Source organism: Apteryx mantelli, chromosome 5 (assembly GCF_036417845.1).
Source record: "Apteryx mantelli isolate bAptMan1 chromosome 5, bAptMan1.hap1, whole genome shotgun sequence".
Taxonomy (NCBI): Eukaryota; Metazoa; Chordata; class Aves; order Apterygiformes; family Apterygidae; genus Apteryx; species Apteryx mantelli.
Window position 1 is genome coordinate 51,422,030 of NC_089982.1, and position 25,130 is coordinate 51,447,159.

At 36.5% G+C, this 25,130-nt stretch overlaps 1 protein-coding gene and 1 long non-coding RNA gene across 3 annotated transcripts in view; one reads left to right on the forward strand and one right to left on the reverse strand.

The window, feature by feature from the left end:
* Nucleotides 1-25,130, forward strand: part of LOC106484040 (uncharacterized) — a 155,827-nt gene that overhangs the window by 55,432 nt on the left and 75,265 nt on the right. The window lies entirely within an intron of this gene.
* The window catches only part of SORBS2 (sorbin and SH3 domain containing 2), a 168,039-nt gene continuing 143,336 nt past the window's right edge, over nucleotides 428-25,130 (reverse strand). Inside the window, exons 21-28 of the mRNA XM_067297978.1 lie at nucleotides 23,137-23,183; nucleotides 21,691-21,805; nucleotides 21,472-21,600; nucleotides 19,574-19,777; nucleotides 10,715-10,822; nucleotides 7,024-7,073; nucleotides 3,222-3,328; nucleotides 428-2,417 (exon numbers count right to left, since the gene is read on the reverse strand). Of these exons, the coding sequence (XP_067154079.1) occupies nucleotides 2,356-2,417; nucleotides 3,222-3,328; nucleotides 7,024-7,073; nucleotides 10,715-10,822; nucleotides 19,574-19,777; nucleotides 21,472-21,600; nucleotides 21,691-21,805; nucleotides 23,137-23,183 (822 nt within the window). The 3' untranslated portion in view covers nucleotides 428-2,355. The remainder of the gene's footprint in view (nucleotides 2,418-3,221; nucleotides 3,329-7,023; nucleotides 7,074-10,714; nucleotides 10,823-19,573; nucleotides 19,778-21,471; nucleotides 21,601-21,690; nucleotides 21,806-23,136; nucleotides 23,184-25,130) is intronic.

The following is a 25,130-nucleotide window of genomic DNA, read 5'->3' on the forward strand; positions in this document are numbered from 1 at the left end:
TTGAAGTGCTAAGTGTAAGATGATCCCCAAAAATCTTTTTTTTTTTTTTTTTGTTAAAGGAAAGGATTAGGGTGTAGGAACCTTTGACAGGTTTCACAGTTGTATATTTTACCTTTGTGCTTCTGGAATGAAGGGTAGCTCTGGCAACAGAAAAATCATCTTGTATTAGCACTGTCAGTGGAGGAAATCCAGAATGTTGCTTTTGTATGCAAGTTTTTTCAGGATGACATTGAAGTGGACCAGTTGAGTGCTGTACAGGACTGTTGAGCAAGGGCAATGCTAACTGCCTGTATATATAACCTGTATGTTTAGTGGCAGAAAAAAATCTCCATACAAGGAAAAACTGACTGTTTGCATTTAGGCTGACTAGTAGCAAACACTTACGTTATATATTAGATGTATTTTGAGAAATGATGGGGGGAAACGGTTGTGTACTCCAAGCAAAATTTATTAGAAGTCTATTCAAGGAAAAAAAAACCCAAAACACAGAGACCTTTTGCTTGTAAGAATTTAAAGTCAGTTACCTGAAAGCCAGGTATGAAAAACTTGTATATATTTTTCTAAATCAGATACAGAGTAGAAACAGTACTTTTTAAATATCACAGGCAACAGATATTTAAGTCTTCAATCATAAATGGCATCAAAGATAGGTATTAATCTCACAGCAAGGCTGCATGCAGATCTAATTTAAAATTGAAAGCCTTGAAATATAACGCTTTTGCCATGAAATCTGCAATAATAAAGGTATGCTGCACAAAGATGTTTCTTTACTTTTGTCTTAATGACATTTTTGAGTAATAAAGACATATGTACATTTAGATTTGGCTGGTAAACCATATTTTAATTAATAAAATTCTGCGTAAAATGCTATTTTACAGAATTGCACTATCCAGATGTCCTTATGGTAAGTGGGGCAAGTAAAGAAAAATGCATTGAAATGTTCTGTATGTGGAAAAGAGCAACGATCAAATAAGGAACTTAATATTTTTTTAAATCAACAACAAAATGGCTCTGTACAAAAAAAGCAAACATATGTACAAAATGCTACAGCGACTAAATACATTTTGATAACTTCAATCCTTTACCCATGAGAAACACAGTAAAAGCTTTTGCCATCTATAAGGTGCTGAAGAAACCAAATCTGAATTTTTTTGTATAAAGCCATAGTCATTATCATCCTGTGCCTTAATTTCATATATTATTATGCTTACCTTTGTTTAAGGAAAGTGTATGTTTTCAAATACTTGTTTCATTCAGGAAAAAAACCCTAAAATGTATCAGTTTCAATACTGTGACTTTTTTTTCTGTACTAAATTCCTAAAAAGAATGTGTAACTCAGGTTTTGTTAACATATATATGTAGTGAAATAAAATCAGTACATGATACTTGTGAATATTTTTCAGGTGGCTATGTTAGAAAACTTTGCACTAACACTGTTTAAGCCCTGCTTAAAATTCATGTGATACGTAAAAACACTAAACTCTCACATTTCATGTTGCTGACTATTACAACATTTTGATTATAACCATTTAAATTCAGACATCAGTAGCAGGTTATTATTGTCTATGCTTATATCATTGTCTGTCTCTTCATTAAATCCTGTTTACCAAGGTTTCATGCCTCTTGCACTTTCTTACCTTTTAACAAAAAACACTATAGCTTTTTGGGGAAAAAAGAAAAATGGTTTAGCCAATACCATTGCACCCATTCAGAACACTACTAAGTTCCCCTGTTTTTTCGCTATGCTTGCTTGAGATTTTACAATCACTGTGCATATGTTACAACATACAAGTGCAGGCAAAAAATCTGTATTATAATTTTTCATACATTGTAAACCAGTACAATAGGCAAACCTGTGATACAGCAAAGTGAAAGCAACATATGCTGCCAAGCTAAAAAGAATTTTGAAACTCAGACAACTTTTTTTTAATAGTAAACAGCAACTTCCCCTCTGTAATGCGTGCATGTTGAAAAAAAAATATATATTTTTTTTCCATAGCACTTCATGATAGTACCACTAATGCTCAAAACAGGAACAGCCCACCCTGACCCCCCATGGCAATTCACCTGTGTAACTGTCATCAGGCTTTTCCTATTCTTGAGTCTCAAAAAATATTTAAAACAACAAGTACTTAAATGTTGAAACAATTCCTCTTGTTTCAGAAAAGTTTAGCTATTCACGCTGTAGTCGTTGCTGTAATACTGCTGGAAGGTTTGGCGGATGGGATGAGGATGAACTAGATGGCCTCTATCTGAGACTGCAAGCAAGAAAACAGAAGGCCTGTGTAGCATGTTTTCTAGCAGCTTTTTGCAGATGTGTTGCAGAGATGCAGCATAAATAAGTAGGAAAAAAATTCACAGCCTCTTGACATAGTTTCCAGGGAAAGTACCAAAGAATTTGGTTCTTCTTGAGGTTCCTGAAATTAGAAGCAATAGATGAAAGATGGGAAACAACAGGAAATCACTATGCAAGTGTGGCCCTTTTTTTTTTTTTTCTTTTAATATTTCACAAATGGTAGAAATATTTACTGTTCTTTACAATACAACTCAGTTATTTTGAATTTAATTTGAGAGTTGTGAATTTTAACAAGTTACAACTGCAGGAAGGAAAAAACAAATAGAAGAGGCATATCTGATTAAGTTGTTCAGCCTGATTAAAATTTGTATTAAATCTAATGTGCTGAAATTTCAACTTGGTACATGAAAATCATTTAACTTAAACACTGTCAGTTGTAATTGAATAATGTGGATTTTTGAAGTGCCAAGGACTAGTAAGATGATAAAGTTAGCCAGAGTATGTGTGAAAGTTTATGGAATGATTGAGCCACTTTTTTCTAGGCCTATTTATGAAACCTGTATTTGTTCAGTAATACTTGCTTCTCAGAAGTAGTCAAATCTGTAGAGGTATTCATGTGAATAAGTTTTACCTCATCAGGTCTTAATGAAGAGAGACATAATAATGCATAATTCATTTTGTGTCCCATGAGAATGACAACAGTGCTTTTCAACAGACTGGAGGCATGTGTCAATTTGTGGCCATCAGTTCCAAAACATCCACTAATTTCAGTGGATTTTGGTTGAGATTTCTCCTGATAAAGCCAGGTTCAGGTTTATTATATTGAATACCAAAATTTAATTAGGTTATAAAATACCAAACAAACTGAGGATAACAAAGGTCATGAATAAAACATAAATGAAAAAGCAACCAAATTAAAACATACCCACAAACCATCCATCATCACATTTTTCCATCACATCAATGACATCTCCCTCTCTGAGCTCCAATTCATCTTCATTCCTAGGAGTATAGTTATATAGAGCCTGAAACCTTAAATAGGACAAATGATGCATTTTAAAAAAAAGTAAAAGTTCTTTGCATCTCTGCTGAAGTAGAAGAGCTGGTTTAGACATTAAGTGATACTTACAAATACAGGGGAAAAGGGTTTATTTTGCCTGGTGGAAGACTTCAGGGCTAGGGCTGTTCTGTAGCAAGTGTCCTGCTTTATCTGAAAGGTAACTCATCAGACACGGAAGGCTGGGGACTTAAGGCAAGCCTGATTGATTGATTGACGCTCAACTGGTTCATTTGTTAAAACAGCTGGTTAAAACACAGAATTCTAATACTTTGAAAAAAGCATTATTTTATAGTTGAGTCACTGGGAGCACAAGGACTTCTAGAAGGGAGGCTGTAAATGGGCTAGCCTCTTAACTCCCGTCACCAACACCTAACCTTATGACTTTGCCTTTAAGAAGAGTCAGAAAGCTGAGCCTACAGCCCAGGTGCTCTGTTGCATGGCCCAGCGAAGTGCCACACAGTATAAGCCAGGGGCCTAGCATCCCTCTGAATGCATGGAGAAGGGTGCAGAGGAGGGGGGCTCACACAGGCTGGTACTGTGACAGGGGAGCTCCCTGGGCTCCTCAGTAACAACTGCTGAGGAGCAATGGGGCACTTAAGAGCACTGGATGTAAAAGAGGTGCCTACTTCTGTGGGGAAGGTGGAGAGTAATTGCTACTTGAAAACAGCTGAAAACAGGGGTGGTTTTCTTAAGCTGTCCTTTTACACTGTACCAAGTGGCCAGAAACTGCTTGAAGTGTGGAGAACCCTAGCTCAAATCTGACTGAGGGAACTGTCCCCTGCCCAGGTACTGGGAAGGAGCATCCAGAGCTGCCACCTCACTGGCAGGACATCCTTTGCTTATCCTATGGCTTTTCTGTATTTATTCTACTCTGGGAACAGGACAGAATGTGAGCCATCTACCTACAGGGTTGGAACAGATGATCTTCCAAATGGTTTCTGTCTGAAAGGAAGAGGAGTTGTTGGTAGTAAAAAAGTGTGAAATGGAGAAAATTTTCTGGGAAGAAACTCCCAGAATCCCCTATCCCTCTGGGGTAGAGGAAGGGAAAAGAGATGAACTGAGCAGGTGGAAGGAGCAAGATACTGTTCCCTAAGTTGATGTGTACCTCCTCACAATCAAAAACCACAAGTAAGGAAAAGTTAGTTTATGACTTCATATCTCTTGGATACAAAGGCCTCTGTGTCTGCCCTGAGCGTGCCTGACTGTCACAGCAGTCTCAGAGCTGGACAGGTAATAAAAGAGATTTAAATGGGGGAAGTGGCTAGAGAAAAAAGCATATACAAAAAGTATGTGCAGAGTCCCTTCATAAGAGGGATGCTAAAATGAAGAAGAATGAGTAGCTGCAGTACATGTGGGAAAGGGTGAAATACCTGAGACTGCATCTGCTAACAGGAATTGAGAGCAAAGTTGGAGAGAGAACTGGTTTAGTTCTTTAACACCCTCCCCAAAACCAAAGCAAAACAGAACAAAACCCACAAGCAAACCCTGAGTGAGTGAGAGGCTTCAGTTGGGTGACGTAAGGGTGGAAATTCAGACAGTATTCACAAAGTTGTCTCCCTTTCCTGGCTCTGGCCCCCCCCCCCCCCCCGGAAGATTGAAGAAGGGATGCGAGGTGGATAAATGGAAAGAGGTATGGGACTACCAAAGTTGTTATCTTTCATTTTATGTCAGGTTTTAGTAGAGTTTCTTGGAAATGAAAGAATGGGAGTAAGCTTCGGGTTAGCTCGGAAGAGCTCATGGTTCTCTGCAAAAGCCCGTGAGCTCTGCTGAGGCAGAATGTGTCAGCTCTTCTCAGTGCCTCTGCCCCAGCTAAGACTGTTTGCATGTAAAGGAGAAGGGCACAACTGTGTAATTTTTACAAAGGAAATAATTGTCATTTCAAAGTATGAAACAAAACATCATCATCATGATGTTCATTTTTTTTTCTCCCTTAACAGTTCACTGACTTTAAAACTTAACAACATTACTTTTCCCTCCCCATAATAAAAATAAAATAAAAAAAATTTGATTTTTGATCAAACAGAAGATTTTAATCAGCTCTGTATCATTCAGGCAGTTTCCATTGGCTTAAATGGGACTTTTCTTTATGTAACAAATTCCTGCTCCTGAAAGTCCCATTGGAAACTTCTATATTCAAACTTGTGCTAGGCTCAGTGTAATGATGATTGTCTTGAATAAATGTACTTATTTTTCACATTGCTGGTTTAGAGAAACAAAAGACACTGAAGGAAAAAATGATTTTAACTCAGGTTCTCATAACTGGCAGTTAAGTCTGATATTTTTACTTTAGATTTCATCCAACTACTTTGAATCATATTAACAAAATAGAACAGGACTGGTAATTTAACCAATTAATTACCTTTGGTAATTTACCTAGCAGGAGTCAGAAAAATTTGTGCAAAAATTAAATGGCAATAACATTTTCTGTCATGCTTATCATAATTCCAGAAAGGCAAGAGCTATGATGATATTCCAGAACTAATTAAATAAAGTACAGGAGTTGCAGATGTAATGTGTGATGAATTAGTTACTCAAATACAATAATGAGAAGTTCCTAATTAGCACTGTTTTTACTTTAGAAATCTAATTTTAGTTATTTCCATCTAATGCATTTTAATATTTCCTTTTCTAGTCACTTCATTCTCTCTTCGATAATTTAAGAATTTCTTAAATATGAAAGATTGCCATTTGCAATGTTGACCAACCAAAGAATGGTTGGTTGGCAATTTAAATATATTTCTATTTGTTTTTTAGACATAAATTACTTCATTCATATACTAGTTTGAGACTATGTTGAACAAAATCAGATAATTATTGCTTACAAAATAGAAGTAGAAGCTTCAGTATGCTCAAAAATACTGGCAGGAGCTTGAGAAAAGTCTTCTGTGAGATCAAAACCAAAATGTCCAATTTTCATTAAATATTATCTGTGGTCTAATTACTGGATAACTCTTTGCCCTTCTCTTCTTCCTTGCCATTTCTTTAAGTGATTAACAGCCAAAATTCTAAATATTTTTAGATGCTAAGCCTTAATTACATTTAGGTGATTTCATCTAATAGGGCCTACTCCAAAGCACTCTGAGGCTAGTTCAAGGATGGCTACTGGTTTCCATGATCAGTGAAGCAGGACCTGAGTGCAAGAGTTAAAAAAAAAAAAAAAAAAAAAAAAAAAAAAAATCTTACACTGTACTTATATTGTAATAGTAAGCACCCAAATACCATTACTTGTTTTTTCCCAAGTGCTTATTTTGTTTGTGAAAATAAGACTTAGAATCTAGGATCTTCTCCAGTTTTTGGAAAGACTTCCATGTGTTTAATTTTTCAGCTTTATCCATTTAGTTTTTCTGTTAACATCCAGAACTGTTTCTGAATAATTTGTATCAAGTCAATGAAGCAGATGAGTTAATATTAAGTCTTTAAGCTGGCATTCTACTGAGGAGATCTAATAATGAGGAGATTAAAAAGTTGCACTTTATTTTTACCTATACTACAACTAAGACTTTATCCTCTGGGACCTTCTTGGATATCTTCCTACATCATGCAGTTATCTGTAATTCTCTGAAATCTCTTCATAACTGTAGCTGGCAGATTAAAAAATTATTTGAAGATGTAATGGCTGTTGTTTAAATGTTAGGTTTTTGGTTTAGTAGACAAGAAGTATACTTACGGTTCCCCCCCAGTGTGTATGTTTTCATGAGCAAACACAGGGCGCTGTGGCTGAAATGAAATGATTTGAAATGTAATAAAGATATATAGTTTGAATTTCAAATAGCTGGATAGTGGCATGACACACAGTCCCTTGAGAGTTCATATTCTATGTTGTGTAAAACCAACAACCTTCCCCCGGCCCCCTTCCCCCAACAAACCTCACAATAAATTCTTAAGAGACAAGGCAAGCAACAGAACTTTTGCAGGTTTAAAGATATGATTTTTAGAGAATTTAATGAAAACTAAAACAAAATTGAATTTAATCTATTTGTACTGTAGTAAAAACTTGGAATAGACGCTACTGCCTCTTCACTAACACTGAAACAGAAATAGCATTAGAAAAATCAGATGGAACTGAAGAGTGTTATTACACATTCCTTAGATGAAGTATATTTTTAGCTAAGCAGAAATAAAATCTCCTACACTTAATGGCAGAGTTTAGAATATCCACAGACAAACAACATCCCAATTTACATTACACACAGAGTACTAACTTGGCAGGCATATCATGCTATGCTGTAATTAATACTGTTTGATCTGAAGGGGGAGCACAAAGTCATGCAGGCTGTTGGGAGGCAAAGAGCAGAAAATTTTTGAAAGAACGCATGTAATTGTGTGATAATAACAACACTTTTACTTAAGAGGAAAAAGTGGTATGTATTTCCAGTGCAAAGTTTTATGAAAAGAATTCTTTTCATTCTTAATTGAGCATCACCACTAATATCTAATAAATTTGGAAATGACAGAAATGAAAGATACTAACCTCCTAGGGAAATCCTATCCTGTTTAGAAAGCCATTGACTTATACCTATCAGAATTTGGCTCAGGCCAGAGGCGGTGGAGGAGCAGCTGCTTGGAAGAGCTATTGATGTGAGTGGTGATTACATTCTTTGTTGACTGCGGATGTCCTACCATCATGCTGAAGACACTGACATACAAGAGGCTGATACAAGTTTGAGAACTGCATCTGCTTTGGCAGTGTGGATATCAAACATAACTCATACCACTTCTTTTTCTTTCATGAACTAAGAACTGCAACCTCATCTTGATGCCATGGAATTTGTCTTACTGCTCCATGCTTTTGTCTTTCCTGGGTTTGACTATTCCAATAAATTTTGCTTCAGTTCACTCTCAAAGATGATGCAGTCTTCCATGAGAGGCGGCCATGGTAACTAATCCATGGCCTGATGATGTAAGTTAAATATTAAAATGCACTGTGGGTTTTTTTTGTTTGTTTTTTCTCCCAACATCTCCAGATGAGGTAGTTAATTTCTTTTCATGATGTTCGTATGTATAAAGGCAGACAACACTGAATATTCTCCACTTCACCTTTACAGTCTGTAGAGTATACTTTTAAAAGTAGGGTACCTAATGATGCAGGCCGGTGAATAACAGAATTTTTATTCGTATTAATGAGAGCTAGGTGGGAAAGAGGTTTTGAAAGTTCTTAAGTTTTTTTTTTGTTGTTGTTGTTGTTTTACTTTTTGACTATCTTCTCTCCCCCACTTACCTCTGGTCGACTTGTGTACAAGAAAGATGGATAGTTTTACTGAAGAATCCAATAATAAAGACTGAAAATTAGACATTTCAGTTCCCAGTAAACATCCTTCAGCAGTTGGCTTGTCAAGCAAGAACAAAATATTTCGCTGGGCAGATTGCTTGGTATTTGGATTCAATCTGACCTTATTCTCTGCTAATTTTTCATCAGGTCTGTAACTGAGCTAATGCCAAAGATAGTAAAGATACAAGAGAACTCAACTGAGGCTAAGGATTTTCTTGCAAACAGTGAAAATCAACATCCTAAACAGTATTGCAAATGACTTAATGCTTTAAACATGTACCACATTGAGAAAAAAACACGGTAGGTCAATATTATCTTCTTTTTCTGTATATGCTTCAACAATTTAAATATAAAATATTTTATTGCTAGTTAACTACTGTTGTTAACAGTAAACAGATTATAGAAGATCAAGGTGAGTGAAGATTTTCAACTTTATGTTGTAGCTATAGAGAAAAACAGCAGAATTAGAATCTGGGAGATCTAGGGTGGAGTTGCCTGTGCTGTGTCTAAACAGGGGGACCTTGGAGCATTCCCTTCATCTGAATGCATGTCTTGATACTACCCCAGCTCATAACAAGAAGCCTTCTCCCCATCTTCTTTTCCCTCTAAGCTCTCGTTCCTACACACAGTGGTATTGGCTGGAAGGGGACTGTTGCAAGTCCTGGCTAATTGTGCTCAGGAGATATCATGAAATGTATCTCCCCATGGAAGCTCTTGGTGCTTAGGATTTCTGACTTCCAAATATTGCTCAGTTCACTAGATTATCCTATTTCCTAGGTAAAAATTTTAGGGCCTCATCTAAAAAATGTTCAAAAATGTATAGTCAAGTATGGTCCCAATTGCACAGCTGATTCTGTTGCATGATTGTTGTGTGTTTGCATATAATAATCTTTTATATTCCTGAACATTTAGTGTGTACAACTGGACTCCTGTAGTTTTGAAATTAAAATCATAAATGCACTCAATATGGACTCATACAGTCCCCTTAAAGTACTGGTGGCATATCACTCATTTGAAGTAACATGCCTGCTATCCACGCAAAATTAAAATAGGGCTTAATCCTTTTTTTTAATGGATCTTATACCAACTTGGGACTTTCTCTGTGATTGTGATGGTGTTGATCCATTAATACATGAATCCTGGCCTGCCTATTGTTGAATTTGTTCAGTGATGGAGAAAACAGTGCCCTCTCATACCTGGTAGCAAACAAAAGCCTGCCAAAAAAATCACAGGACTTTGAAAGTTAGAAAAAACTGCATATTTTAAAGAAAAACATTTTAAAAAGGGAGCCAACAGTAAGACAGTACCCTAAAATCAGCAGTGTCTACATGGAAAACAGTTCATCCTGTTATCAGTTTTAAGGGCCAAATGTTAAGAAAGAGATGCAGAAAATAATTTATTCCTGAAGTGAAAGTAACACATAATGCATAAACTCTTACTCTCTCATAGATTTTTGCATAATTTGAATAAGATTTTTGAGCCAAACACATACAAATTTTAAGTATAATCTGACCTTCAGGCTACATAGAATTGTTACAGTTTCAGACTGCTATGAAAGGAAAGGCTGAGGAGCATGACAGTCTGGAATAGCAGTGCTTGGAGGAAAAAGGGCAGTATCAAGTGAATGCAACACAGATTACCATAGCAACAAAATATTTTGAAAAGAAGGATATGCATTAAAAAACAAGAATGTAGCTTCGCAAAAGCCTGTGTACATGCAATGAATTATAAATTTTTGACTATTGGATAGTTTTAATAAACTAGAAATACTTTGAAACAAGAGGATCCATTTAGAAAAAAAAAAAGGCTAAATCATATAAAGAATTTTGACCTCTTATGTTTTTCTAGCACTGGAAATACTATGCAATACTGTAAAGATACAATACATTTATGGAATCATAACATAGGTTTTGGTACACAAAGACCCGTTGGCTTTACTTAGACATAGCATGGAAGCACAACAGGAGCAAAACATGGTATATTGATAGTATTCAGACACTTGGGCAAAAGCAGAATACTGAAAGACTAGACACTGAGCTCCTTTTATATGGAAATGCTATTATTGCACACTGGGCATACAGTACCATACCCTGTGTGAATAGCTGTGACCTCTGATAGATGAACTGCAGGATCTCTTACTCATCACAGGACTACGAGGAGGTTTACCCATAACAAATATCTCTCTCTTTAAATCAGCCTAGAGAAATCATAAAAACTGTGTCAGTTGAGAGCTTCAGAATGAAGCACCATGGGATTTTTGCTGCTTCATTCATATGTGCAAATTGGACATGCTTTCCTTGATAACGAAAGGCAAGGTGTTACAGGTGTGAATAATGAATAGTGCTATTAGGATATGGTATTTTCATTGTTGCAACTGTATCTTTTTTCCAAGAGTTTGCTGCTCTGGCACATACACTTGCACAGTTAAATTATTCACACACAATGCATTTGGTATAAGAACTGTCACTGCAAATGTATCCACTGAAGCAACCCAGTTAATAATACAGAAGGCACAACAGCAAACAGCAGAAAGATCATAGGTGTCTTAAAAATACCAATGACAATTGTTGTAGCTCTTGTCCGTTAAAAAGACAACAGACCTTACTTACCTTCTAAATGCAAATTTAAGTACTTGATGGAAAGTACTTCTAAGAAAAATTCCAGTTTCGTTAAGACCACTGTTAAATCAGCTAAATATTTGACAAAAGTCAGCACTTAAGGAGATATGAGGCAAATGTGAATTCCCAGGGGGAGGGGTGAGAAGAATGTGAGGGAAAGGGAGTGCTGAGGTTGGAAACCTCTTCTTTGGATTTTGTGACTATTTGCCACTAGAATGTACCAAGAGAGAAGAACAAACCCCTTTTAGGAGCTGGGAGGGTGAATAATAAAAGAAAGGGAAACCAAGGGAGGGGGCAAAGAGGCAGGAAAACATTGCACATCCCTCCTACCATCACAGAGGGTGGTGCGACTTCCCATTGCTAGCTCCTTGTATTCTACTGTCCAGAATCCTGAGACATGCTTTAGATTTGAGCAATTTCCAACTATACATATATATATACACACATACATATATATGTACATACTTGTGTATGTGTATATATATGTATGTATAGTTGGAATATATATAAATACACATTTTTTTTTTACAATAACAAAAAATACCAAGATATCAGTATACAGTTTACTTTTAAGAGCTCTCTGAACAACCTCCTTTCACTTGTGGTATCTGAGTCTTGGAAACATCTCTCATGTTCTTTCTGGTCTGATAGTTATGATGAGATTTTAATCATGACTTCATGGTACAGTAGTTAGTGGACAACATGCACAAGCAGAAAGGGATAGGAACTGTCCTTCCTTCTGAAGTCCAGTTTGTAGACTAAGCAGCAAGAATGATGACAGCCAAAAAAACGTTGCAGTGATATTACTACAACTCTCCATCTTGACATTGTAGTCAGTTTTGACTACAGAAAGCAATAGTGTTTGCTCACCTTTGAGAGGAAATAAATCTTCATCTTATTTTGGAGCTTTTGTGGACCAAATCTGTTGTCAGTGGAGTGTCTTTATTAATTTCAACAATTTTCAAATAGGTAACTCTATGCTCATTAAGTTTATAGAGGAAACTGTTCCCCAGACTTCAGAAATAATCTAACTTTGAAATGGGTTGAAAAATAGAGAATTAATGGCTAAGTAGAACTGTGTAACAGAAACCCCAGACCTCTAGTTCTTCTCAGTACTCAGGCTCTAGCGTCTGCATAGATGGCCTCAGCCATGTCCCTGGGTTACTTGTGTGCCTTTCTTCCCACCATGCCCAATAAAGAACAGTACACATGACTGCAAGGTTCCCCAGGAACAGATCTTGTAACTCCCAAAAAAGGTATTACTTATATTTATTTTCATCTTGGATTACCATGCCTTGCTCAAACGAGGACAAGGAATATCAAGGTCACTTAGAAATAATTTCAGTGCTTTTTCGCTAGATGAGGAATTTTCTGAATTTTGTTGGTTAGACTAAGGAAAAAGCACCCATCAAAAGCGCTATACAGCTGCTGAATTATTCAGAATTTCAGAAATGGATGCAGTAGTTTGTTTTACCCCTTTTTTGTGGTAAAACATTCCTAAGTCCACGATAAATTCATACCCTGGCAAGAACCTTTATGCCTCTTCCTTCCTTAAGAAAAAGCCACCAAAATGGTGGTCCTTAAGATTTCTTAAAGCCCATTACATATGGGTTTTCCATTAACACACAGTCTGATATGGTAGGTTTTTCAACAAGGATGTATTTTTTGCTACATATTAAATGATTATTTTTGATAGTCTTTCAAACTTTTTACAGGACTTTTTCTCCTTTTCACAAAAAAATTGACCCTCTGGAAGTCTGGAACCCTCCCTCTGGAAGTGGAAATTGAGTTTGGGTCTAAGCTGCACTGGGAATTGACTTTGTCTACCTAGAAATTGATAGGCTCTTTCCAGATTTCATTTTTCTGGCACAGAGTTGCATTGCTGACATGAATTGTAGTCATGAAGAGGCAATAATCTTTGTTCAGTCTTTGGCTAACAGGATCAGTATTTAGAATGTTACCCTCTGCTGTATAGTGCTTTACTGAGAAATGTACAACTGTTCTCCTAAGTGTGATCTTGAAACTGAAAATCTTTTTAAATGTACTTAGTTTCATGTGCTTGAATAAGATTCTGTTTCCTTGAATTAAGTAAGAGTTAGTCTGAAGTCCTGGTATGGACTTTGAATTGAGTTGACAGCCTGTCCTATTAGTGGTATCTCTGTAAGTTATTTCATTGTATATAATGGTTATAAGTTTTACCTTGTTTTTCATTTGAAGAAGGCCTATCACAATATTCCATGTGCTTATGTTATTTAATATTAGTAATGGAGACAATACATCTGAAAAGATCAAACTCAGTGTTAGCCTTGCAGTTATTAAACATATGTGAAGACTTGCAGCAAACCATATTCAAAAAGTGTAGTTACCTTTAACTTCGGTGAGTCTTTCTCCTGTCGGTATATGAGTTTAAAAAGGAGAGGAGGTGAGGGGGAAGCAGCAGACAGGGACGTTGTAGGAACAGAATGAGAAGTTGGTGCTTTGGCAGAGTGAAATGGATGATTAGAAGAAAGGTGGAAAGGAGGATCAGACTTTCCTGATGCCCCTCTAGAAAGCAGGGCTGGCTTAAACATTTAAGAAAAATGGAAAGTAATTGTGTTGTAAAACCAGCTGTGAAGGACATAAAATGCACAGTGAGGAGTCATGCATCTAACCTGAAGAGTCAGAAATGTGATGCTACTTTTATTATTAGTCAGTCTACTATTCTGGGAGAAAATCCTGCCCTCAGAAATCAACACAAGTTGCTGTTAATGGCACTGGATTTCTATTTTTATTGTTTTCTCTTTGGTTTCTCACTGGTCCTTGTCTTCAGACAATACACTAATTTTGTGCTTTTCCAGTCAAGTAAAGGCAGAAGAGGCCTGCAAGATCTTTCTAATTAACTAGTTTTGTGTTCTGCCTGGAAATGTATTATTCTATTTGATTTACATATTTGTATGCGCCAAGCAAATTAATTGCCTGAACAGTCTGACTGTTGAAATAAATGCTGGACAGAAAAAATGTGTTCTAAAACTTTGCTTAGAAACCACACATACTGTGTAGCAATATAGTGGCATTTAACAGCTAGCACACATTTGGCATAGTTCAGTGTTGTGCTGTTCAAAAGAGGAACTGGAGAGGGCTTCAGGGGGAAGCATTTCTTTAACTGCCAACCATAATCTATCCAATCTGTTATTAATAGACATTCTCATAACAGAATTGATTATAAATATATCAGCTGGTGAATTGACACGAGGTGTGAACTACTGAGTCTCTGTGGGAGGCATGTCTCTCCCTCCCTCTGAAGAGTGCTAACAGGATTTGCTTGCTGGGGCCTCATGCTCTGAAGGGGTAGCACATAACAGGCCAGCAAGGAAAATGGTTCCCTTGCTCTTTGCATCAGAACTTCGATAGCAGCTAACAGGGACAGAAGGGAAGGGATCAGCGGAATCAGGACACCACAGAGCTTACAATGGTGTATACCCCTCCCTCCTGAAAGATGGAAGATTTGAGAAGGGACTGTACCTAACACTGACAATTTTTATCCAATGCAATAATATAAAGCTATGACTGTGCATAACACAAACATGTAAATATTAAAAAAAAAGCATAGCAAAATTATACTGAGAGTAAACTATCTGGACACAGAAGCCATGTTTTACATAAATTAAAATACCTTATCGATATTTGGGGAAGCATATCCTTCATAATATACCATGGTGTCTCCTCTACTTGCTATTGGAAATTCTAGATTGTCATGTCTCAGATCCTCCTCTATATAGAGACTTGGCAGTTTTTCTGCTGTGTCTTGTGCTCCTCTGTAGAAATCTGATTCTTGAGGCTTTGACCGATCCCCTATGTTAACTGGCAGATTTCTTGTACCGATTTCCTCTTCATGTTCAGCAGTTGCAACTAGCACTGTGGGGATGGAGCCACCTTTATGTGGCAGAGAGATATCAGAAATGGTGCCAACATGTTCACGTTCTCTTGTAGTATCTGACAAGTCTCTAGTTACTTTGATAACTGAAGAGCCAAGTATCCCTTGCAAGTCTTTTCTTGGTTTGATATTGTTGCTTATATGGTTATGTGCTGTGCCATGAGATGAGCTGGCTGAAGATGAGACAGATGTAGATACAAGAAAGGGCTGAGGAAGAGCCATAGGAGAGCTGAGAGGGCCCTTTGTATTTGGAATAAAATGATCATCCTTAACTTGGTGAATGAAATTACTTGGGGGAATTGCTGCAGATCGGGATGCTGTTAAGGTCAAAGGGCTGAGTTCTTCCACATCACAAAGAAAACTGTCTGGAAATGGTGGAGGAGGTAAGGTGCACATGCTTGAAGGCAAAAAACCAACAGTCCGTGAAAACCAGTCACTAGTAGCAGCATGGAGGAGCTTTTGATCAACATGTGACCAAGAGGAGGAATGGTATCTGGGAAGTGGGGACAGTGCTTGAGAAGGCAACTTCAAAAATAAGAAACACATGGGAATTTAAATAAATAAGTAAGTATGACAGAGAACTAAGATACGAGTAGATTGGGAAAGAAAAACGCCTGCTGTTTGGATTGCAGAGTATCATTTCAGTAAGCACGAGTGTCTGAAATCATTAGTACATGAATCAGAACAGCAGAAAAGATATTTAAAAAGTGAAACTGTATCAGGTTCTGGCTTGGAGCTTAAATGTCAAACATCAAGACAGCTCTGAATCATTACATTCATGAGGGCAATCTGCATTTGATCTGGTGAAGTTATGTTATCTATGGCTCCCTGATAGTAAGCTTGTCACAAGTTATTAAATCATACAATTGAAACTATACTAATTTTCCCCAAACCATTACTGTTATTTTGAGAATATCAGTATTGTCAGAAGTACACTGTGAGTGTCATTAAGTATTTTTTTAAACTATAACTGGGGTGATTTCTCATTATCCTACTGTTAGTTTTTGTACTTTTTCTGAGTACATCTGAGTACATGTTTAAGAAACATCTTAAATACATTGCATACTTTTATTATGGCATGAATAGCTACAGAATGCATTTTTCTTTAAAAGTAACTGTATTAGTTCAAAATGACATCAACATTTGTGAAAGGTACATTCAATTCGAACTGAATGTAGGCAGCCAACAATGCTTTTAAAATAGCGACACCACAGTATACAGCAGTGTATTTTGAGTACCGTTACATAATATTGATTGAAGTATCCTTCTGGTAAAAGAAATGTCCTTTTGTAAGAATGAAAGACTGGTGAGTCATACATACACAGCATCAGTAGATATCCATTGCTTCAGTAAATACTGAAATTGCATTTTGTAACTATTAATCTTCAAAATTAAAATTGAACAAAAAATATTATGATCTATTAAAATTATCCAGAATAATTAGATGCACATCTCTCTAGGTTATCTGGACTACTTTAGACTTCAAGTATGACTCTAGAATGGGAAAATAACTTCAGAAAGCTAAATTAACATTACAGAATGGGAAGATGATTAGATTACTTACCTTCTACTGGATTTTTCTAGAGGCAGATAGCTTTATTTTAAAGTTAGACAAACCTTTGGTATAGAAATCTTCTGTACCAAAGTATACAGACTGATATAATGCAGTTTGGTAAAACAGAGCTAGCCTGTTATAACCAATACTCAGTCTCTTCATCTTTTCTCTTGAGCAACGGCCTATAACCTGTGGTTTTTAGATCATAACATTGGCCAGAAGATGCTCCTGTTTTTAATTTCCTGTGGCTACAAGCTGCACTAGAGCTGAAGTCATAGATGTTCTGGTCCATATTCAGGAGAGAAAAGCTTGGTCTTGACATAAATTGCTAATTTATTGCCATTATATCAGTGAAGTTTAGCAGAATTGCTCTAGCAGCAGGAGGTAATACAACAGGTTACATGCTAGTCCCCCCCCCCAAACAAATAGGAAGAAGTGGTACCAGTAATTGTGGTAAACTCCAGAAAACCTTCAGTACTGCTAAAGCCCTCCTAGCTAGTCAGGAACGAGATGTCATCTTACATGGTGTTACCATTTTTGAACATGGTTGAATTAGGAAACAAGGAGTCTGTTCAGGAACCTCAGTGGAGTCTTTTTTTGATTTATGCTAGAACCACATGACCTCACACAAGCTTCCTGTGTCACAGAGAGGGCTTTTTCCTCCCTTCCTCTCTTACAGAACAGATACAATTAGACACCCAGTTATTTACAAAAGTGTCCTGCTGCTGCTGCTAAGTAATCTGAGGTGACTATATCACCATTTAAAAAATAAAAGTAGCCCAGTAACTCCTACTGTGATGATGGCAACACAGTATGAAAGACTAAGTGTATCTCTTCCTAGACCCAAAGACTAGGTCAAACCTGGTTACTGCTGCCTCCTATATCAAATGCCTGTGGAGCATATGAAGAAGAATGTGCAGCATATCTAAGGGTCCTGCAACCACACACTCAAGTTGCTTGATGACAGCAGCCTTAGAAAAAGATTGGCCACTAAACCGCTCTGGAGTTCTCGCAGCTTGCACAAACTAAGGCTTTGCACTTCAGGTGTATCTGCTGGTTTTTTTGATTATTTTTTATTCTAAAGAGTGATGACTTATCTAATGAAAATTCTGGACAACACTCCATATACATCTTTTGGGGTCTTCATGTTCCTCCCGATTTCACTCTTTTCCATTCAAGGTTTGGACTTTTCAACTTTTATAGGAAAATATAAATAATTTATAAAGTTAAGGAAAAAAAAGGTAATATTAACATGCTTGTGCTTTTCACTTGAATATAAATGCTTTGAAACTACATCTGTATGCTCAACAAGGTTATAGGGGGTCACACAGAAAACCCAACTTTAGCTGCAGGAAGCCTAACAGACAAGCCTACCTATAAAATGGGGAAGGTGGCATCTCCAAGTACAGAGACATCTCTGTAATACAGAGCACCTAAGTTGTCTGATATTCTGAATTGCCTTTAGGAGCCCCTAGATTTCTCTAACAATGATAGTGGGCCATAGCTTATGGATACCTCATTATGGGGATACAGATCTTGGTGCTACTTTATTTCAACAATTTTCTTGGGATGGAAGAATAAGGAGCTAGTACCCCTTTATGGCATATTCAGGAAAGACAGAAAAGACCTGTTCTGGCAATGATCATAAACCAGCTAATTGTTTTTTCATAAGCAGTATTTTCAAAGGCCACTGTTATCCATAAAGGACATCTTTTGGTAGTGGTCCCCAGAGCTGTAAATAGATGTGGAACTTATCTCACAGTTGAAGCATCTAAATTAGCACCAGTATGCAAGTACACAGAAGTAGAAAATGGGGCAAAACCATACTGAAACAAGTATAGATTAACAGCAGGATAAAAAGTTTACATGCTATATACAAAATACACAGCCCATGCTGGAGAGAGAAACAACAAATGTAAAGGGGAAGATTTGGAAAGTTTCTCCTCTTCAGTATTCAAAAGCATCAGCTGATACTGCATGAATGCTAATCACAGTTTGCACGCAGAAATTTTCTTAGTTTCTGTCACTGACAAAGTAGTTATATTTCCTGTGTAGATGACCATGAAATCTCATGAATGAATGATAAATCATAATATAGGAATCCTCTTTGTAGTATTATGTAATATGATTTGTGGTGGCTAAAGGAAGAAAAAAAATTCAGAAACTGCCACAGACATAGTGTGTGAAAATTATAACTATAAAGGTCTGAATCCAAACTTGTTGACAATGTGATGACATTTGCCTTGCTACTGAATGATACAATGCTGTCACTGCTGTCATATCACTCCAGAGAACCTACGTTACACCAAGAATCTCCTTCTAGAGTGTGAATGGCAAAAAAGAGGAAAGTTACAGTACAGAATCACTAGCTGTTCTCCTTTACTTTTGAAAGGCATAGAACTAGTCTTGGCAAGCTGTGTCCCTGTGCAAACCATCTGCCCTTACCCTTTGCATGCTTATGGGACTATAAGCTTTTAGAATGAGTGTGTTACGAGAATGTTTTCAGATAGGATGATGAAAAGTCTGCTGGACATACCCTTGATGCTCAAATTCTGTCCAAGACTCCTAAATAAGTTTTGTTGTGTGGGCTGTTTTTTTCTGCCCAAATTATTCTTGGCCCTACTCTCAATAATGTAATAGTTAATGAAAAAAAGAGAAAAATACTAGCAGAATGCAAGACAGACATTCTGCTATTAAAATACTTAAATGACAAGTTAGCAAAGCAATTCTACATATTCAGAAAGTAAATATAGTGCACTTAAAAAAATACATAAATTATGCATTGTCCTTTTAACAAAAAAATTACAAGTCCTTCACCCACTGTATGGGTAATAGCAAAATTAAAAAAAACAATTTGCTTACCTTAGTTGAACTTAAGTGGTGTATTCTGTCACTAGAATAGCTTTGGGGTATTGGAGGATCAGGGCAGTCATCAGTGCTTTTTGATGCATTCTTTTTGATGACTTCTACATAGGAAACAGGGAAGATGCCTTGTCTGTTGGTTCCTGGTATTCTACCTTCATACCAGTTTTGATCAACTTGCTTAAGAAGAATTACTCTGTCTCCCTGAAATGCATTATGAAAAGAAGTTATCAGAAGATGAGTCAAAGTTTATTTTTTGAATAGTTTATACTATCTTAATACATATTATTTTCTCTGCAGTGCTACTTCCCATTAGTTTTGAGAATCTTCTCCAGTTTCATATTCTTCCTCCTATTTATTATAACCATGCATAGAAATGTCATTCCAGCAAAAGAAGGCTAATCATGGACTGCAAGTGCTATTCTTATAGGAGAAGAAAGTCTCATGTAGTCTTCTACTCTTGAATGAGGGATTAACATTTAACTATTTATTCAGAGCATAACCTGTTTTAATTTTTGCCCAAAGTACTAGCTAACACCCTAACTGCACTACGTAATAGTGACTGTTGTATTAATTTAAATGCCCATTTTTCCTCAAAAAAAAAAAAAGAAAAAAGTTAAACTGTGAAATCCATGCAAGTGCTTTGGATTAAATGGAGGTGGAGAGTTCAAAATGATTTTGTAGAGAATGCTAAGAGAAAGAAGTGCTTTTCCCAGTGAGCATGCTTGACTGTCAGGTATCTGTGCAAAGAGATAGGTGGGCAGTGGCTCACTTACTGTTTTTAGTGCCTAGGAACTGAAATAGAAAATACCAACTTTCTATTCAAACTTTTTTCTGTAGTGAAACTTCATGAGCTCCCTCTTTTGTTTTATATGACATGCATCTTATCATGCGTCTTTTTGTAACAAATTCTTGACTGTTATTTTTGTGTTCTCTTGGAATTATGTAATTTTGTTTCTGTAGTTGAATTGTTGAGTGCCCTTAAATCATTTTTAGTGGGACAGAAGAATTGAAAACTAGTGCACATTACCTTTTTTTTAAAAAAAAGCAAAACTGGGCCATCAAGGTTGTGACTACTACAATAAGCATAAACAGGAATATTAAAAAAAAAAACCCACAAATTATTCCCAATCCTTTAAATTCCAATTCCTGATTTTTTTTTGGATTTCTTTGGGGTTCACCAATCTCTTATGAATGGAAAAACACACGCAGACTTCAGTGAGTGCTTGAGGCTCAAGATCAGCATCAGTAAGCTGTATCCTTAGTCTTATTTCAAGAGAAAAACAAATCACAGAATAACTTCTACCAACACTTTTATTCATTAAAAAACCCTATAATTATAATTAAATATATAATAATTTAACAATAAAGCTCTATAATAATATCCTAGTGTCTGACCAGCCTCAGAAATTAAACATTCTCATGTGCAATAATATGTTACTGCCAAGATGTGCACAGACAAGATGCAAGAATGTTATAAAAATCAAAGGGTTATGATGATGAAATATTTGCAAGAACTGAGGCACCCCCCAAAATGCCTCTAAGCCTGTTTTTTTTGTATTAAAACCCTATCACGATAACTATGGGAGTAAAAATAATTATTAGAAAAAAAGGAATGGATAACTGAAATGAAAACAAGAAAACTGAGCAGCCAGTTAACAGATCTTTGCATATGTTAATCTATTGCAGTCTAATTTACATGTACATTATTTTTGCAAAGAGCTATGTAAGAAAGCAAGCCAATGAGTTATGTTAATAGCTTCCTACCATTATATTGCTTTGTGCATAGCATATTTTGAAGGCATAGTGCATCAAAGCACAGTATTTACTATAAATTAATTCTGTGTAGCAGTAGACACCATAATGGTATTTTGGTAAAGATAGTTCTAAAACAGTACCTTTCTGAGCGATAACTCCACATTTGTGTCTGCACTGAAACTGTATTTGGCAATAGCTTCTCCAATCTCTCCAATCTGTGCAGGGGGAGGTGGCCTGGCAGGTTGTGCTTTTTCTGGGGGAGAAAGTTTCTAGGAAGAACAAACAGATTTTTATCATTCCCATGTAGTTTGTGGACCTATCACCCAAACTAATCCAAGGAATTAAAATGGAGAACAAACCTCAACATAAGAAATTGGGAATATTCCAACTCTTCCACGGTGCTCACCTTCATACCAGTTTTGATCAATTTTCCTGAGGATATAGACAGTATCTCCTTTCTTAAAGGACAGCTCTCTGTAACAAATTTATTTAAATCAGATGTTTACAGCTTTATATTTGAACTCCTCTGCCTGTGTAGTTTCTGAGGTCTTTACAGTTCAAATCTGAAACAGAATGTAACAACTAAACATTTGGAGAAGAAGTGCTACAGCTGTGGTATATTTATCAGTTGATTATACCATATAAAATGAAATGATTCACATTATGAGTCCCAGATACTCTCTGTGAGTTATGGAGGCCTGAATTACACTGGTCTTTCAAGAAAATATTACTAGTCATTTTTAAAGCACTCTGGGTCTGCATGCAATTATGATGTCTTCTGGATCTCTTGTTCAGGTGCCACTTTCACGTCAGGCATCTGAGGCATATTTGGTGTTCTTTATGAAATAGAAGGGAACACTACTGAAGTATGTCCCATGTCTCCATGGCCTATTACTACCTTTTGCAGCAGCACAGTTTGGAGTGCTTCTGCTCTACACCTTTTTCATTGCGCTCTGAACTATTCAAAAGCATGAAGAATACAGGATTATGTTCTCACCATTTTTGAGACTCAGAGCCTGTAACGTGCTTAATATTGGATAACAAAAATGGGAAGTATCCAAATGATTAAGAACATTTTTCAGATCTTGGCCAGTGTCTTCTCACTGTATCATCCATTTGATTTTCCAAGACCTAATTGGCTGCTCCAATAATTAAAGTTGTCAGCTTTGTATCACACACAGCTAATTCTAGTGACAATATTTGATCTTATCTAAAAATTTGTTAAATGCCCTGAGTCATCAGGAACAACAGAAGTGATAGAGTACAGGCTCTCTCCTTTGACTCCCTCATATCCTAGCACAGTGTTTCCCTATTTCTTTTTCATATGAACCACTGTGGATTGCCTTGGTATGGGTGCATGACACATCCTGCAGGGAGCCTTAGTATGCTACAACAGGCAGATGGGAAGATGCTGAAGCACTACACTGAATTTTGATAAGAGAAGCAGCACGCTATCTACAACAGCACATTAAGCACTGTACCTTGTGTAACCTGAATACCATTCACCATGAACAAAGAGCGTTCTGCAGGTGACACTCAGGACCCATGATCTAGAAGCCTGAGGTTGCACAGCCATTCCTGTGCTTAAACAAATGCAATGAATATAATAATTTAAGAAATTTAAATATGAAATGTCACCTCACACTGTTTGGTAATGCAGAGGCTACTGTGGCAGCAAGCAGCATCTTCTGCTTCCGTGGCATTTGCTGTTGAAATTCAGCTGGAACAGCAGCTAGCTGATGCAAGTGCTAGAAGGATCATTCTTGAATTATGATTTCTTAAATGAACAAAAGTTTAGTACTTACTTAGAAGTCTGAGCTTTAAAGTCATATACAGCTCTAGCTGGCAGTTTCTGAAAAGTAGGCAAAATATATTCACATAGTATTACTATATGGTAAACATAATGTTTCAACTTTTAAAAAGGTGACCAACATTTAAAAAAAAAGGTGGGGGGGCGCATGCCTTATAATGGTTCTCACAGTAAGGCTAAATATGCAGCTTCCTTTTTTGAATTTGTTGGGTGTTTGGGACTTAGTGTTTTAAAAAGAGAGCTAGCAGCTAAAATTTTAATACAGACCCCTTTGCAATTTTGAGCTTTATGTTTAAGAGAACTGCAAAAGTAAAAAAAGGAAAAAAAAGTTTAGTAAATGCCCATGTGACTTGTAAGCAACTAGATCTGTAGGAACAATGGAAATTCATATGCTTATTATTCTCTAACATTTTAGATGCCTTTTCTGTTAAGCTTAATTTGTTATCCTTATGCTAATTTCAACTGCAAATAATGCAACACATTATTATATAAAAGGAAAAATAGCTGGAAGAGCCTGGAAATGTTTTAGATTTCTGTAATCACATTCACAGTTTTCAGAAAGTCTGAGAAACACAAGACTGGAAGAGGTCTCCTGAGTCATCAGTGCAGCTCTCTTGCCATTACTATCACAGGCAATCACTATGTGTAATTCCTTTCATCTATTTTTCAAGTTCCATCACCAAGTATCTGTAAGCTCAGCATTTTTTCAAAAATAAAACTGTAAAACATCCCTACCCCTCACCTGCGTGGTTGAGAGCAGTTCTGCAATACTGCAGGGCTGTAGTTTTACTGTTTTCAAAGCTGTGCTAAACATGAATTGTGATCTGACCCAGGAGTCTCCCTCATTTAATTTCTGACTCTGTCAGGTAACGAGCACTGGATATTTCAGAGGAAGGTGTACGAACTCATTAGCAGTACTATGTGAGGCTATCTGGTGAAGTGATTTTGTCTTTCTCTGCAAGTATTTGTGCAGATTAGAGATTGCTACACTTTCTAAAATTTGCCTTTAGGATATACTAGTGACTAAAATGAGCTGTTTACACTATTTCTGTGAGATACTATTTGTAATGATATAAGGGTGCACATCTTTTTATAAGAGGAATAAAAAGGGAGAGCTGAAGTTTCATTCTAGCTTTCTGCCAGGACAGATGTTCTCCACAGAATTCCCTCCCATCTTGTCATCGTCTAGCAAATTTAGCATACCTATAACATTGTACTTTCAATAATAAAGTGCCCCAAAAGTTATTTAAGGGATCCCGTCAACTTGCATTTTTTGATACCGATAAAGTTTACTGTTACGGGTCTCCTTCAGATAAGATAGCCTAAATTTAAAAGCATTTTCATGTTCTCTATCAATGTTAAAAATAGTCGTCTGCACAGAAGGGGATATTCATACCATCAGCTGTAGCTAAGCCCTGTGCTTTTTCACTCTTTCCCAATTTGGTTTGCCTTTTTCCAGTTTTGCTGCTGGTGCTGTAACTACTAAACCAAAGAATGGGAAAAGTAGGTAATATAAAAGGAACAGTGAAGCTAATTAAACACAAAATACTTGAAATGTACAAAATATACTGAAAGTAGAGAAAAGTGTTTCTTCTCTTATCTTTTGCAATTGAAGCAATCTTGAGAATTGCTTGCAGCATAAGTACTGTACGTATATTCAAACTGAAATATGACTTTTGATGTCACATAATTCCTTAAAAGGAACACATAACTGCTCCTGAAGCTTCTTTAACCAATATTTTCTACTGTGTAATCTTTTTTTGAAATCAGACTCTTAATTCAATTGCAACAATAAAACCGTGACATTGGGGTGTGAGCAGATCTGAATTCAGATGCTGTAACCGGTTCTAACCTGTACCACCATTTAACAAGATAAATGGCCAGAGCAAAAGCTTAGTCTAGTCTATGAATTATTAAATACAAAGAGAGTTTGCTGGTTATACAGTACTCACTTGCTTGTTCTCAGCTGTTAAAGTACAAGATCAATTA